We start from the raw sequence: 16,842 nt of genomic DNA on the forward strand, positions 1-16,842 counted from the left end.
GCCACTCCTCCACTGAGCCGCTGAGCGGGGTGCGCTGGGAAATGGAGTCTTCCTCTCCAGGCTCAGGCTGAGGCCCGCTAGGGTGGAGAACTACCACTCCCACAGTGCCCCGCGCGGGAGAGGCCGGGCGTGGGGGCGGGGCCGGAGTGAGGCGCGCGGGCAGGGGGCGTGGCCGCAGGGGGGTTGTCCTGGTCGCGGGCGGCGCGCGCACAGCAGCCGGGTGTGCAGCCGCCGCAGGAATCGCCTCAGCCGGAGCTGCCCCGCCGCCGCCGCGCGCTCAGGGAGCCGCCCGCCCGCTCGCTCGCCGCCTCTCCCTCCGCTTCGCCCGCGAGCCCAGCCCCGCCCGCCCGCCCGCCCCGGCCGGGAAGATGGTGGACCGCGAGCAGCTGGTGCAGAAAGCCCGGCTGGCCGAGCAAGCCGAGCGCTACGATGACATGGCGGCCGCCATGAAGAACGTGAGTCCTGCCTCCCCTCCCCCGCTGGGCGCTCACCCCAGGGCGTGGGGCCCCGCCTTTCCCGGGGGGCTGCGCCCCCCGGCGGGCACCGTTGCGGGGGGGGGCTGCCGCCGCCGGTACCCCCCCAGCCCCGGAGACCGGCCCCCCGAGCTGGCGCTGAGCGAGCCTCAGGCTCCCCTTGGAGCTGAGCGTGGTTTGGGGGGTCACCCCAGCTAACGGGGTTACCCCCCGCAAATGGCCTGTCAGGCTTGTGCCCCCCCTTTCCTCTGCCCTTCGATCACCCCACCCCACTTTCGGGCGGGGCGGGGCTGCCCCGGCCATTGTCCTTCTGCCCCTTCCCGGGGGTGTGGGGGGGCTCTAGGGTCGCTTTCCCTCCCGCTCTGTTTCCGGGGATGGTCTCCTATCGTCTGATTCATTGGGCGGGGGGCGCATTGTCCCCCTCTGGGGTGGGGGTGTCATGGGGAAGCGGTGGAGGGGACACGCGTAGGAGGGGAAGACCTCCACGTATTGCTTCTCTGTGGGTTACTTATGGCGAAGCTATTCCCTCCCATGCGTTTGGAGGGGGGCATGGGGGTGAGTTAGTCCTGGCTTCCCCAAAGGGGTCTAAAGAGCACTGGAGCTGTAGAGATGCAGTTCCTTTTTTCCCTTCCTCGCCCTCCCTTGTATCTGGGCGGTGCCGCTCCCTGCCATCTTTTCCCATTAACTCAGCTAGTCTGCGGCCCCCCCCTACACACATCCTCCATCATCCTCTGCCTCCTCCCTTAAACTGCTTCTCCTGACAGGTCTCAGTGAGCCTTCTTCTGGAACCTGAGATCTTGGGATTGTACCTATAAAACCTCATCTTAGAGATTTACATGTGTGTTGTCTCTAGCTGTATCATTTAAATTGCTTTCTCAGAGATCGCAGTGCTGCTCAGGGGAATTCATAATAGTGTGTGTAATTTATATAAAATCACACTGAGGGATTTTTATGCATGTCTTTTACTATAGCTGTTAAACACCTCCCATTTTCACTAATGCATCCCTTTTTCATGTCTTCTGTCCTGTATTGTCCTGTATTTGGGAAGAGCATATACATATCTTTTCAGTTATCTAAGTTTATTTTTTTATTATGTTTGCTTCAAGATTTATGGTTTTAGCCTTATTTTCATTTTGCACTCTTAAAATAAAGACTCTGCATTTATCAGACTGATCTGATTTGTGATACTTAATGTTCCTTATTAATAAATGCAGACATCATTTGGAAATCAATAAGTAAGAAATCACTCTGTTCTGATCTTGCAAACAAAGCAATCGTGGGAGGCAGTATCAAGTCATTCCAGAAGATTCTGCATTTGTCATATTGCAGAGAGCCTAGACTGGGTGGAGGGAGGGAGGGGTTGCTTTAAAGGGGAAAACTCTTCTTTATATTTGCCTTGTTAGTCAGGTCTGAGCCTTTAAGAGAAGCTGGAGTGTCCTCCCTTGCTGAAGCAAAGTGAATGCTGATCTTGGAATGTCGCAGTCTGTCTGGGATGCAGCTCTCAGTACCTATATTGCACCATTTTGTCACTAATCTTGCATTTTTTAAACAGACAGAACTGCCAAAACCTGACTGAGAGTGGGGGAAGGAGGAGGTATATCAAATGAAATACGGAAAAATCAGAATAAGATATTAGCTTGAGAGTACTCAGTGATTCTATTATCTGATCTTCTCTCCTGCAATATGAATTTTATACATGTCTGTGTCTATACTGATCGCTTCAGTTATCAGTTTAAGGCAGTGGCTTGCTAAGAGTGCAAGTATTAAACCTTATTTTATATGGGTAATGTATCTATTACTATGGCAAGGCAGAATGTAGTATGGCTGAGTACATTACAGGCAGTAGCCTTATTGCAGTATTTCCATTCCTGCAAAAACTTGACTAGCACTCTTACACTAGTTTTAGATTTAAAAGAAAAATTCTCATGTACTCAAGGAGAGGGTTAATCTTTTATTGGCCATCACTGAAACAGCAATCTGGGATAATGCTGCATCGCCAGTTGATGCAGTTCACCCATTAGAAACTGATTCACACTGGGACTGTTTGTGCTAAAGCCTCTTACTTCAGCAAACGGAAAGAAGAGCTTTGTTCTTACAATACTTGTAAAATACTGCTTAAATTTGAGCTCAGTTCCATCAGTGGACTTGTCACATTTAGTTTTGCCGGATATTTATCCCATCCCCCAACTCCAGTTGTGCAGGAGGCTTGTGACCTCACACTCATTTCCGTAGCAACACATATTGATGTCTCTCTCAATGGAAGAAGCTGCAATGCACCCAGGTGGTAGCAAAGAGGATGCAAATTGCATATATTCAAGGTAATGCTGAAATGTAATAGTACAGTGATCCAACTGGATTGATATCCCCCTCAGAAAACTATTAGGTATTTTTCAGTTGTCCTTTCACAGTTGGTGCCTACCACTTCCTGACAGGCAAATAATGAGCTTTATTACCTCAAAATTTCACATTTGCTTCCTGTTGTACAAAGCAGTTTTTATGATAAGACGTTAAATATTTGTGGTGGCTCTTCTGTTAATAGAAACTCTTAAGTAGAGAGCAATAGCTAATAGTGAACAATAGATACTTGAAGTATAATTGCCTTTTTAAATGACAATTCAAAAATTGAACTGTCATCAGTAACGACTGATTGTATGTGATGCAACTTCCAATTAGCTAATTAAATGAGCCCAAACATCCTTTTGGGAGCTCTTATATGCAGCCTTTCTATTAAGGGGTTCAGAATCAGTTTGGCACAGTAGACTCCTTCTGATTAAATCACTCACTGGGTAACCCCATCATTGCAAGGAGAATGTACTCTTGAAGCCTTCTGAAAAAGCTTAAAAAGAAAAATGTACTGAATGAAAATGCAGCCATCTGATTATTCAGTGTTTTAACACTCGACTTTCTAGTAGGAACCATTTTTATTAAAAGCAGGATTTTTAACTTGCTAAAACCACTTAACCCGTTGATGCACTGAGGCAAGGCATGTGCAAACAGAGCTTGTTAGTGGTTCTGTTTAAGCAGGTTAGTATTACTGTTTAGTCTTTGAACTCATTAGGCTTATTGAGATGTCCTAGTAAAGTGGAATATACTGTGTTGCATTTGCCATGGAAGATCAGGATAAAATTATATTCTTATAAGGCTCTTGATTGGTCTCTCTCTGGATAGTCTCTGTATTCTTCTAACTGTTCAGTCAGTCATAGTGTCAGCTCGTAGCTTGATTTCTAAAAAGCCAGCAGAAGGTTGGAGGTTCTCCCTGAGTAGGCTACTAAGACTCTGAACAGAACATCAGTATGGGCACTTAGGAACCCTGTCCATGCCTTAAGTGGAAGTGAGCTTTTTTTCCTCTGAATTGGGTCTCTAGGAGGCAAGCCTAACTTAGCTTAAAGCTTGCTGTTATACAGCTGCTTATGCCATGATGGATAAATCAATATCTATTAGCTGTAATGGAATGGTGATGCCTTTGCAGGCTTTTCAGAGGTGGAGTTCTTCCAACCATCTAAATCATGTGATGCTTGGGGAATTCTTTCTGCCTTTGGGTGGGCACTTCTATACTACAGTTTCCAGCCTTATTGTTCCACCTGTCCTGCCAGACGGGAGTGACTTTCAGTGAATACTGACTATCTGTAAGAAACTCACTTTTGAAGGGCAGTTTTTGGAAGCATTTTAAGGCTTCAGAACTGTGGTCTTTGCGTTCTTCAGTGTTCTGTGATCAGTATTTTTATAGGGACTGCATTCATGCACCATGTAACAAGAGCAGTCCAAACTATCTCCCTGGGTTAGTCTGTCTTCAGTCACATCTTGTCTCCTATAAAAATTTGTCATCTCCAAGGAAATTCAATTATGCTATTTTAATACTGAATCACCTTCATATTTGCTACATTAAGAGAAATTTACCAGTCTTCACTTAACTAAATTAACAAATCCAGCAATAGACTTTTTGGGGATGGAAACTTCAGGGAAACTAATAAATCCTATATGATTTCTCTCTAAGCAGCTGTCCAAAATATTATTGTTACAGAAAATCATTAAGCTGTGTCTAAAACCACACACGCAAGTTGATAGAAAGAATGGATTTAGGTGTGGCTTTAAAAGTTTTCAACAAATATCTCTTGTCTGACTCCCTGGTTACTTGATTTTGGGCATCTAAATGTCTGTAATACATAATAGTGTTAGGCTATAGTGTGATAACTGTACATAGTGTTATACAAATAGATAAATATCAGAGATTACTGCTACTTGAAGTTTACAGTCTCTTCTGGATCAGGAACATAATACTAGTAGGCCATAGTGAGTGGGGAGGAAATCAGTAAACACAAAGTACAAATTGTACTTGGGGGAGGGGTTTGTACCTAATTCAGCTGTACTCAGTTTGAGTGAATAATTTGCAAGTTTCTCGTTGGTCCTGAAAAGCTCAGATTTTAATTATGTAACAAATGTTTGGCTTATTGGAAGGCCTCAGGGGAGAGCAAAAATACTAGAAAGGGATATGGAAGAGTGGTTGGCTAGTATCATAGAGGCTGTTCCAGTAGTGGTATGTTTTTTTTCCATGTTGACGGTTAAGTGTGGAATGACTAGGCAGGAATGAATCGGTAGGCATGGGGAAGGAGAAAACTAGAGCAAATATGTGATCTGGAATGGAGCTGTGCAGAACCTGGACTGTGAAGATGACTAATTTTTAAATCTTTTTGGCTTCCCCAAACTCAGGGGAAGCGAGAGAGTGCGGGAGAGGATTTTAACCCCATCTTAAAGGGGCACACAATGAGAAGTAGGGAATTCACCGGGGAAGTGGCTGCAGAGAATAAAACAGGAGGTGAAATTGGAAATGTTCTTGGTATCAGGACAGAGTAGCATCTACTGATGTATACTGAAGTAGTAAGATTATAATGCCTAGGCACTAGGGGAAAAATCAAAGTTAGCATATAGCAGACAGCAAGTTGTGTTAATATTTCTTCTAGAGAAATCTAGACCATTATGGCTAAAGTCTTAAATGTGAAAGAGCCAAAGCTATTTGCATAGGTACAAGGAGCATAGTTAAAGTTCTATGTATTACAACTCTTCCCTGTAACCTTAGCACCTGTTAACATGTGCTAGTCTGTTAGGATTTTGTGAATATCATTGATCTTTTTTTTTATACACATGGTATCCACAGCATTCCTTGTGGATAGCTCACCAGTGAGTGAACTAATGTTACTAAGGATCCTCATTGAAGTTCTCTGAATTCTGCAGCTGCAAAAATCCTCTTGTGGCTTTTTCTGAGGTGATACAGATGTTGGCCATCTTGGTTCCTGTCTGCCACAAGAAGGGGTCTTTCAGTGGGCATGAGTCATAACTGAGTGAGGTTGCCATGAGCCCTAAGAAGGGGCTTCCAAATAGTTAGGCTTCTGACAAGATACTGAGCTTCTGAGCCTGATATGCTAGAACTCCGCTCCCTGCAAATTGTAAGCTTCTCTTAAGGTTTAACTTTTATGCAGCTGTCTCTTTTTCTCTGAACTCCTTTGAATTTCTGGTCTCATCTTTTCCTGCTGTTGCCTTGCATGATTTCAGTGCAGCCACAAAAGGGGTCATGGTACATTGACCCTAGATGCTATGGCAAAGCTACCAAATTCTTTATGGAACACCATAAACACTTTATTGGATGCTGTGGCAAATTAGGCAGCAGCCTGAACTGTGTGGGGCATAATTTTACTGGCTAAACTAGCTAAAGTGAAGAAAAAATCAGTTTCTGAATGTTTGGCTACCTATTTTATGCAGTGTCAGGAATTGAGAGAGACAGTGGTGGAATCTGCCTGTGGAAAGCTGTGCTGTAATTGTAGCCTCTTTCACTTCCTGATTTTTGTGCACTTACATTTGTAATACTAATGGTAGACTGACATTAAAAAAAAAAATCTGTATCTAGAAGGGATCTGCTAATTTGTTGTCATGTAATTCCCTCAAGCTGTAGGCTATAACACCTGTGTAGGTGCCTGTTGTTGCTCAGACAGTTGGAATAAGCTGTAATATGGAAAAAACTGGTGGTGCAACGCTCAAACTCTATAACCCAACTAATGAAGTGTTTGTTTGCTTTAATGTAGACTAAGACCTACAGAAAGAAACAAGGTAGCCCAATAGAGCCACAGATCATCCTACTGTCATCGAGGGTTAGTCTGTATTTCTGAAACATTAAAATAGGTAAATACAACCCACAGGTTAGTGATGTTCTTCTCTGTGCCAAATCCACAGATGATGTGGTTGGGTTACAACTCTCTGCTTGAAAGCCTGGCTCATAGCTCGGATAGAGACAGACCGTTAGCTTTGGAGCCCTGGGGGCTACCAAGATGTTTGCCTTGGCAAACCTAGCTACTCTACTGCATATCTGCCTTAAGTACTTTGTTCAAAGCTGTGTACCAAGTGGCTAGTTGACACTTTGATTTTTTCCCATGTTCAGATCCTTTTCCAGGAGTACTAAAGGTTGGTGATGCCACACACACAACTCATTTCACAGAATAGGTGCCCACACACCACTGTGTAAATAAAATGAGAGCAGGAAATCTCTCTACATAAAAATACAAGATGTAAAACTGACCATCTTCAGCAGCCAAAGCCTGGCGGCTTCTCCACTTGCTTCCTCCCAGCAGAACTCCCCTGGCTTTAGTTCTTTAACATGTGCATCTTGGGGGAAAACCTACAGATTTATTTGCAAGACAGAAGAAATGCAGTGGATTTGCTTTTGAAGTATATACCTGGCTGCCATACTCAGCAGCACTTCAGTACAAGTAGCTCAGCTAACAGTAATACAAAACAATGAGTGGTTATGATAAGGTGCATAGATTTTTGAATCTGAATAACACTGCAACATAGGAAGGCAGGGCTAGATGTAGAGGCGGCTCTGTCAAGGTGAGTGTAGCATTACTCTTGGGACTTGCTGGAGCAAATTGAAGTCATAGATTATTAGGATTGAAAGGGACCTCAGGAGATCATCTAGTCCAACCCCCTGCTCAAAGCAGGACTAATCCCCAAATGGCCCCCTCAAGGATTGAACTCACAACCCTGGGTTTAGCAAGCCAATGCTCAAACCACTGAGCTATCCCACCCTGCCAGTTAAGGATGGCTGGTTTACAAGAGCTGGTGACTCTTGCAGATCACTGCAAAAAGCTTCACTGTGACCTGTATATAAAATCCATACTTGGTGTATGGACCCTGTAAAGGTGTGGCATTCATCCAATGTGCCCCCTGCAGTCAGGTGCAGGCCGCAGGTGAACCCTGCCTGTGTGTTTTCTTTCACTTGGGTAGAAACCAGTCAAAACAGGCTTTCCAGTATTAAAGTGCCCTCCTTAGAATGATAACACAACAACCAAAAACGTTACTCAGTTACTCCAATGACAACGCACCACCCTTGAGTACTCCTAGGCTGGATTCCCTTCCTGGAGCCTGCGTTTCTGCTAGACATTCAACCACAAGTCAGTCTTCCCCTGCAGTGGTGTTTGTGTTTTTTTGCTGAGCAACTCCCTAGTAGCTCATCAGGGGTCCCACAGCCACTTCATTCTCCTGGACTGCTTTGGTCCCTTGTCTTGGGAGCACCTTCTCTCTGGACCTGTTGCTCTGTTCTCCAAGGAGACACCATGAGAAATAGCTTCCTAACCGGCTGCCCTGAGGAAGAACCTTTCTGCTCTGGGGCTGGACTGACTCTGGGTCTAGCCTTCATTAGGTAAGGAGCACCTAGATCTAATAAACTGCTGCCCAACTGGTTAGGCAATTAACTATCCATAGGTGGATCTGAGCTGGCTCATTCCCCTTAGAACCTGTCACAGGTCAGCTGGATGCTGCCCTCCTCTCTACCCATCAGACCATTTGTCCTTGTAGTCTTGACTGGCATGCTGGTGATAATTGGTCATTATTCCAAAATAGCAAAGTTACAAGAGAGATTGCTAAATGCAATTCAAGGAAAAATGTTCTGTCAAACCCTCAGTCCTACAAATAGCTATATAAACAGCAATCTAAATTGATCACAGAATTCCTTATGCAACTTCAACACCCTACTTCCACACAGACCATTAAACAGAAAACTCCCTGCCACTGGACCACTAAAGCACATCCTATTGAGTCTTCATGCTATCTTGAAACATGCATTATTTGACACCTTTATTCCTGTTGGTTTGTCCTATCTGGCTTAAAATGAGGATTCCATTTTGCCCCTTGGCTTTTGGCCAAACTGGTTTCACTAGCCACAAAACAGGTACTGTGGATGATGCCTACAAGAGAAGTTATCAAAATTGAAGGGGGGAGGCATTGAGATTAAAGTCCAGTATCCTGCTGATAGACCTAATGTACACTACTGTAAGGGTACGTGCACACTACCAGCTGGATCGGCGGGTAGTGATCGATCTGTCAGGGATTGATTTATCACGTGTAGTGTAGACTTGATAAATCAGTTCCCGATTGCACTCCTATCGACTGCTGAACTCCAGCAGTGTGAGAGGCGGAAGCCACGGCCGTTGATCCAGCGCTGCAAGGACACGAAGTAATTTTAATTTGATCTAAGATACGTCAGCTTAAGCTATACTATTCTCGTAGCTGAAGTTGCGTATCTTAGATTGATGATTCCCCCCCCCCCCCCCCGTGTAGACCAGGCCTAAGTGCAGGAAGATTGTGCCTCATGTTTCTAGCATGTTGTTGTCTGTGGACCCTGCTTGTGGTAGGGCTTAGGTGGTGTCAGGCGCGGTAAGGGAAAGCGTCAAGTTTATCTTGGGCTCAGCTGCTGGGACTAAGAATTTTTCCTCTTAGGCTTCTAGTTCCCCAGTTGTTGCCTCTCTTTGGTGAAGACGTGTCTCTCCTGCTGCTGGCTGGAGGTTTTCCATGCTACAAAGTTGCCCTCCTGTGCTGTGAGTATCCCAGCAAGTCAAGCTGTAAGCAGACCTGCTTTGGTTTCATGTCAGAGGCTGTACACAGCATAATTGCCCATAGCTATAAGGTACCACACAGCTCTTTCTATGCAAACATATTTATTCTTCAGGTGAAAGCATTACAGAGAAAACATAGTAAAACAATAAGGAACCTATATGTGTGCTAATAGGCTTGCCAGAGATCATCCCCTAAGTCCCACAAGGGCTCTGGTAGGAGTCAGTCCTTTGACCCCACATAGGGGATTTTCCTCTTGTTAGAAGTTCATAACACCTTTTGCTCAGAACAGAAACCCAGTGTGAATCAGAGTCCCTCCTTTATACAGTTTGGGCCTTCAATCTTGGATCCCTGGGAACATGTAATCAGCACACAATGGATTTCTCCTCAAGCATAGCTTCAAAAGGTTGGCTCTCGGGGTGGGAATTTTCATTCACCTCCTCCAAGTATATCCTAGGAAACCCACTCAAATGTTCATTCTTGTTGGGCATGTTGGGTCCCTGAATTTAACATTTAATCAATTCTCCCCCTAGAGATGTTGCATACAATGACAATAATGCATGAACATTTGTGTTTTTCATACTAGGTCACACTAGGGGGAATCTCACAGCTTCCCCTGTCTGTCTGCTTGGCTCCTCTTCAGAGTACTCCTTTACCTGGACTTTCATGTCTCTTCCTCACACCCATGCATATTTTGGAGGTCTTCAGATCCCTACTCTTTTGCATTTAGGGAAGCTTTGAGTGGCAGTAGAGTGAAAATGGTTCAGTTCTGGTCAGTGTCACCACTGCTGTTAATGCAGTCTAACAGCATTTTTTAACCAAAAAAAATAGCAATATGGCAGGGGTCTTCTGTTTAGTCATTTGTAATTCTCACAGTGTATCCCCTCAGCATCTGTAAAAAACACAATCTGCTGCTATTTGGTGCGTTGGATAGAGGAGTGGAGAGACTCCTTACTCTGTCACTTCAAGAAAAAAAAATCTAGGAGCAGTAGAGTGAAATGAATTAGATGGATCAATTTTAGGGTTGTTTTGTTGGGAAGCAGTGAAACTGACCAAGATCATGCTTGTTTCAAGCTGCTGCTGCTCTCTAACTCATGGGCCAGAGGTCTGTTACTTGCTATGGACAAAAGGTTTTCAAGATCTGATATTTTGTTGTGCCACTTTATCCAGGGACTTGATGTGCTTCATAAAGCACAAACAGATTTTCTCAAGGCAATAAAACCACTTCAGAGAGTGAACAGCCAGAGGAAGGAGTTTGGCAGCAATCAATGTAAACCAGTATCTGAGAAAATGCAGTGCAAAACTTCAGACAAACTAAACTTTCTCCAGCTTGATCATAAACCCAGTCGGCTATTGGTAGCCAGAAGCTAGCATTCTGATTTTAATTTGTGGGTCTTAAATCAAGGCCTGATATAAATAGTGAGACACCTCATCACTGCCGTCTCCCCTTTTCATAAGTGCTGATGTTGGCTCCAAACAAGGAATATATTTCTGTAAAGATTATGGGGAAATGCCTAAAACTATCAGCTTGGTTTTTAAACTTGGTATCTTAATGATTCTCTGCTTACCTAAATCAGGCAGGATTCCTTGTTGAGTTTACTTGGGGTTTGGATAGAACAGGTAGTATTCTCAAGTGTAAAGTACTCAGATTTTCACACTGAGGACCTACAAAAGATTAAGAGGAAGTATCTGTTAGCTTCCTGTTTTGGTCATTGCATCATATGGTTATGCTCTCGATTTTCTAGTCTTTAGCTTTGTCTCAGGGATTAACATTTAAAGGCACATGTACAACTGTTGGTCTTCAGCAGGTGGAATGAGGCTCCATGGGCTGTCATTTCATCTGAAGTAAGGCTATTGGTCGTAGTCATGAGTTCATAACAAAGAAAGCTACCCTCTTCTATATGCAGATCTCTTCAGAAGAAGGCCAGCTGAGCAAGCCTCTGTGAATATTGACAAATTAGGCTCTCTGTAGCCAGTGGAGTTGTAAGGGTTTTTAATTTATACTACTTTAAGCATGTTTAGTTCCTTTTACAAGCAGCATTGTACTAATTAAAATGTGCCGTGATTCTTCCTGTCACTAAAACTGATCAGTATGGTAATACTAGTCAGACTTTTTTCCCATGTGCCATAATAACCAGCCTTATATGGTTCACCTCTGAATGGGTCATTGAAGAGCAGCTGACATACTAAATTTCCATGGTTATTCTGCCTCAAACTAACACTATTATTAAAAAGTATTGTGCTGTTAGCATGAGTGTGCTTGAATTTCTTGGTTTGACATTTTGATTAGTAGTGTACCCTTAGTGCTTTCAGAAAGTATCAAGGGTTCAGCAATTATACCATACTTTGCTGGCTCACATGAACTTGAGATGGGCTGTTCTTTGAATCTTAATGTGATTCCAAGTATTTCATTCCAGACAATATGAAGTGGTATTTCCTTTGCCACTTAGATTTTCTCCCTGACTCCCCTCTACCCTCCCACCCCCTGAGAAGGTTGTGAAAGCTTTCATATCAGTGTATTGGAAATCTAACATAAAATATTTTGTTTGAGAGATTCCAAACAAAACCACTTTAAACCCATGTGAAGTTGTTGACTAAGTGTTTAATCTCTTGCTTGATTCTGGTGAGCCAAAGTTTCTTGCTTCTCTTGTGGCAGCCAGGGTCTCTAACTGAGCTACATTGTTTTCAGGTGATGGCCATCTTGCCAAAAAGGGAAGGAATCCACTGTAAGACTTTAGAGGGGACAAACTTGTGTGTAATGCATAACTTGATGTGATGCTTAAAATTAAGAATGGCGTTTCTGCTTTACCTCTGCTTTTTTTATGGTTTCAGGGTGTTTTAAACATGATTGTCACATCTTTCCAGAGTCCGTCTTAACATAGTGATTGGTGTGGACCTTGAGGTAATCTGTTCTGTTGTCACCAGGCTTTGGCCATTCTCCTTCGCCAGAATCTTAGCATTCAGTTTTGTAATTTTCTTTTAATGGACACCCTTCCTCTCTTGTCTTGGAAGAGACGGAAGCTGGTCACCTTTGTCTCCAAGAACCGTCCTCTGCGGCTACTCACATATCCAAAAGGAACACTATCCATTTACTTTTTTAAAACATTGGCTTGTTTGGATAAGCCAGGGTCCTGAGAGGACTCTTTAATGGGATTTTTATGTTTTGCTTAAATAAAATTTTTGGTCCTTGTTCAAGGGAGAGTTGGGTGGCCTGAACGCTACTACAGAATCTCTGGTCCACCTCATACCCCTTCCTGTCTGCACACGTGTGCCTCTGCCACCTTTTCAGCTTCCACTTTGCTGCTGTTAATATTGACTGCTATGTTATAAAGCCTGGGGAAGAGCATGTGCATGATGGTCTCTCCATGCTCTGAACAGTGAATGAATGCCCAGAGCATGGGCAGGATGAATTTCATAAATCTGCATTTACAAACCAGCTCAAAAGTGAATATGCAACTAACTGTTTATCGAGAGTGCCTTCCCCACAACAGACTGGCTTATTCTTGGTGAAGAAATTGTCTCAACTTCTTTCCAGTCCAAAACTAACTTTATTACCCTAATTAGCATTCACCTCCCTCACTGTTTCTGTATTCCTTTCCTGGATGGTGAGTGCACTCAGTGGTATGCAGAATTGTTAATTGTATCAAATGACTTCCTAAACAATAACTGAATGTAGATGTGTAGGAGCAGTGAGAGTGGTCTTAACATGGTAGTCTCAACTGCTGCTTGACATTAGTAAAAAGTCTTAAAGGTAAAAAGGTTTCTTTTGGGGGAAACTGAGGAACTATCCACAAGTAGGAATTTCACTGAATGTCTCCAGGTTTACTACCCCACAACTGCATACCGAGTCATTGCTTGTACTTGTACTAAGCCGATGTCATCACTGAAGTGCTGGAATGGGAAGTCTGTGTTGGGGTGGAGTTGAGACAGAAAGTAAGTTGGTTTGTCAATGTTCTGTGGCTCTTTAAGGCTTTAACAAATGTAGACTGCAGTTCTTATGGTGATTCACTTGTCTTTGCAACCTCCCATGACACTTAAGTACCACTGTCGTCTTTTTTTTACTGGATGATGTGGTGGAGTTGCCCTAATGTATGTGGAAGCATTGCCTTTTAGTAGCTGTATTAGGGCCTATGCCCCAATGGCTACAAGTATGGAAGCTTAATGGGGTACCACTTCTAAGATTCCTTGTGCTCTTTGCTTGAGACGGGATCACTAGATATTTTTGATACTGTTGCCAGTACATGCGAGGATGTTTCATGTGAATAGCAAAGAATCCAATCCTGAGACTAATCTGAAGGATTCAGAAAAAGTGAAATAAAATATGACTGTTACTTAAAAAAAAAAAAAAAAAAAAAAATTAAAAATCCCTGCCAACTTTTAGCTATTCAGCTGTTAATCTTTCTGAGGCTTTCAGTTCATTACATATTAAAACTCTCATATGAATTGCAACTCACAATGTCTCATTAACCAGAGAACCCAACTCTTCACTTCTGAACAGTGAGAACATACAGCTTGTATATTCAATTAGCATATACTGGCTCTCTAAACTCTCTGCTGGGTAAGCTACAACCTGCTGTCACAAGTGGTGCAAGACTGCTTCAAGGCTGGAAATATGACTGACCTTATGCAGCTGAAGGCATGGTATTGACAACATGGCTAAAGAAAAACTCCTCTGTTGAACAGCTGACTGCAGAGGCAGCTGCAGAGATACAGAAGAAAATTGCCAGAGTGAGGAGGCAGAAACAGCACAGCAGGGATGTGCTTAAACTTCCAGGTGTTATGTCACACTTGCATATAGATCCATAAATGCGCGCAGCCAGTTGTTTGGCAAAAACAAGGTTGTTTTAAATATTATCTCTATGTAGTGAGACCCCTAGGAAAGTAGTAAACCAAAGTATTTATGAATAGTGTAGTGGTTGTACAATTTCTCACTGTGGGTCACTAAAGAATAGCAGCTACAGTGCCTGGCTATAAGAGCTTTGATGTGACTGCCTCGTGGGTTATGTTTAGGACTTATGATTTTAGTTTTAATCAATAGAACGCCAGTGAATGAAATTGGTATTTATCCAATAAACACCAGTAGTGTTTACTTGTATTTAAGGGGCTTGTCTACATGGAGCAGTAATGTGGACTGGGATGTGATATCTAAAGCACGCTAGCACGTGTATTAATTGGCCTGTGTAGACCTGCTCCTGCATGCTAATAGTTCCCTAGTATGCTTTAATGCAGTGCTGTTTGAACTGAGATTTTTTTACCTCTACATAAAACTCAAAATTACTAAAAAATAAACCAGTTAAGAAACCCCAAATGTTTATCTATTTATTTTGAATGCAGGACTTTAGTAGTACAAATTCTCTACTTGCCTGTAACCCCACACTAATTTCTTTTGCCTTCCTGGTTGTGTATCATGACTGAATTTCACCAGAGCACCTGACACACAGCCATTTGTCATGGAGGTATTTCTTTGATTTGGCTTTTAGTAGGTCATAGCAAGTCTCTAGAAATCCAAACTACTAGGTTAGTTGCCAGTGGTTAATGTCACTGGTAGATGCTTCTCCATTTGGACGGTAGTGGTTCTGGAGTACTTGGAAGTGCTCTTATGAACTATCAGTAGTTGAGTAATTTTGGAACAGCTACAATAGTGCTGTATGTTTGAACATGGGCATGGAAACTTTCAGTAGACTACACCACTAGACTGGGCTAACACTTAGCTGTCAGTAGTGGCTGAAAATTCAGGGCTAGATTCTCAATTGGAGTAAAGTAGTATAAGCTGCTGAAGTCATTGTCGCTTTGTCCCTTTGTCAGCTAGAATCTGATCCATAAGGTGAAACTCTGGCTCCATTAAAGTCAGTGGCAAAACTTCTATTGACTTCAGTGGAGCCAGGATTTCACCCCGTGGAAGTCAGTGAGTTTTGCAATTGACTTTAGTGGAGTCAGGTTTTCATCTAATATTTAAAGGGCTCTGTCACGTTGGTGATAAGCAGAGAGTATCAAATCTTTGAGAAATGGTCTCTTTGGAGTAAAAAAAATCTTTAGGATACAATTAAAGTGGCTACATCAATGAAGGTTTAGCTAACTTAGCTTTTTGTTTAAGCCAGAAGGATCAACTCCAGAACTAATAGTTAGAACAAAAAATGCAGACAAAGTAACTTCTGGCAACATCTGTTCACAGCATTTTGCCATTGTTCTATTAGAGTTTGAAAGCATCTCTGCATCTGCAGCACAAGTCTCCAAGTTAAAACTCAATTATTTGCTTACTACAATAAAATGTCAATCTAAATTACTGTAATGCTCTTTTTTGTTCTCTCTAAATGAAGTTCCTTTTTATGTCCAATTTAAACAGGCACACTTAGTGTAAACTCCAAAAATGTTGGATGTTATGCAGGTTGTTAATTACCTCGCTAAACTAAGTGCACAGGATGAAAGGTCTCAAAGTTTCACGCTACATCGTTCCTCCCCTTCCCCCCCAATGCACACAAGCAACCCATGATACCAGTGGTGACAAAATATGTGGCAAGCATGGCCCTATTGATGTGGATATGGATTCTGAACCGCATGCTAGCTCAGTGTTTAACCAAAATCTGTTGCCTTAGATGTATTATATTACAGACACACAAGGTGGGTGAAGTAATATCTTATGTTGGACCAACTTCTGTTGGTGGAAGACAAGCTTTTGAGCTGCACAGAGCTCTTCATGTGTGTAACTTAAGGAGGACTGTGGCATTGTATACTGAGAGCTAGTGTCATTGGTGCTGAATTGATGAACTTGGTCACAGGTAACTTGATTTGAACAAGGGACTCAAGGACTCTCAGTTGTCCAGGCAGTACAGAAACATGAGAGAAGGATCCTACTTAGAAGCAAAAGTTCATCTATTCCTCTCTTTTGTGTAAAATAAGGCTAACCTGAAGGAAAACAATGCCCATGTAAATGAACACAGGCATGATATCTGGAAGAATGGTTATGCAAGACACTGCACATATAGGTGCTGATAAAATGACCGTTGGGAGAATGTACAATCCTGTGCCAAGTAGTAGGCATAGATCAGACATCAGAGGATTGACTTCAAGAGTAAATGAATTCCACTTAAGCATTACTAAGACATTGAGCATAATGTGTAATCTGTTTGAACCTGTGCTAAGCAGGTTTGTGCCATTCTGTTTTGATAGCTGGCTCCCCTAGGACCCAATCAGTTGAGGTCACTCAGTTAGGGTGAACTGCAAAGAATGGGGCAGACAAGCTCCAAAGTTGGTGGATATTCCAATACTTAGATTTACCAAGCCACCACAAAACAGCTTCTTTATTATCTCACTGGTTGCCCAGAAGCCAACACCACAATTTCCTTAAAGTAACCCAGCCTCAGGCCTAGATACCCAAGTCAAGAACAACGAAGATTACTGAAAATCCTTTTCGTCATATAAAAGATAATGTTCTGCCAATCCACATTACCTCCTAGGTTAATGAATATTCTAGATCTTACCCAAATACAAGCTT

At 42.9% G+C, this 16,842-nt stretch overlaps 1 protein-coding gene across 1 annotated transcript in view; it reads left to right on the top strand.

Moving 5' to 3' along the window:
- The first annotated feature begins 299 nt into the window (after positions 1-299).
- YWHAG (tyrosine 3-monooxygenase/tryptophan 5-monooxygenase activation protein gamma) overlaps positions 300-16,842 on the top strand; it is a 32,176-nt gene continuing 15,633 nt past the window's right edge. The window contains exon 1 of the mRNA XM_030536516.1: positions 300-455. Within this exon, the coding sequence (XP_030392376.1) occupies positions 369-455 (87 nt within the window). The 5' untranslated portion in view covers positions 300-368. The remainder of the gene's footprint in view (positions 456-16,842) is intronic.

This window comes from Gopherus evgoodei, chromosome 17 (genome assembly GCF_007399415.2).
Source record: "Gopherus evgoodei ecotype Sinaloan lineage chromosome 17, rGopEvg1_v1.p, whole genome shotgun sequence".
NCBI classification, from domain to species: domain Eukaryota; kingdom Metazoa; phylum Chordata; order Testudines; family Testudinidae; genus Gopherus; species Gopherus evgoodei.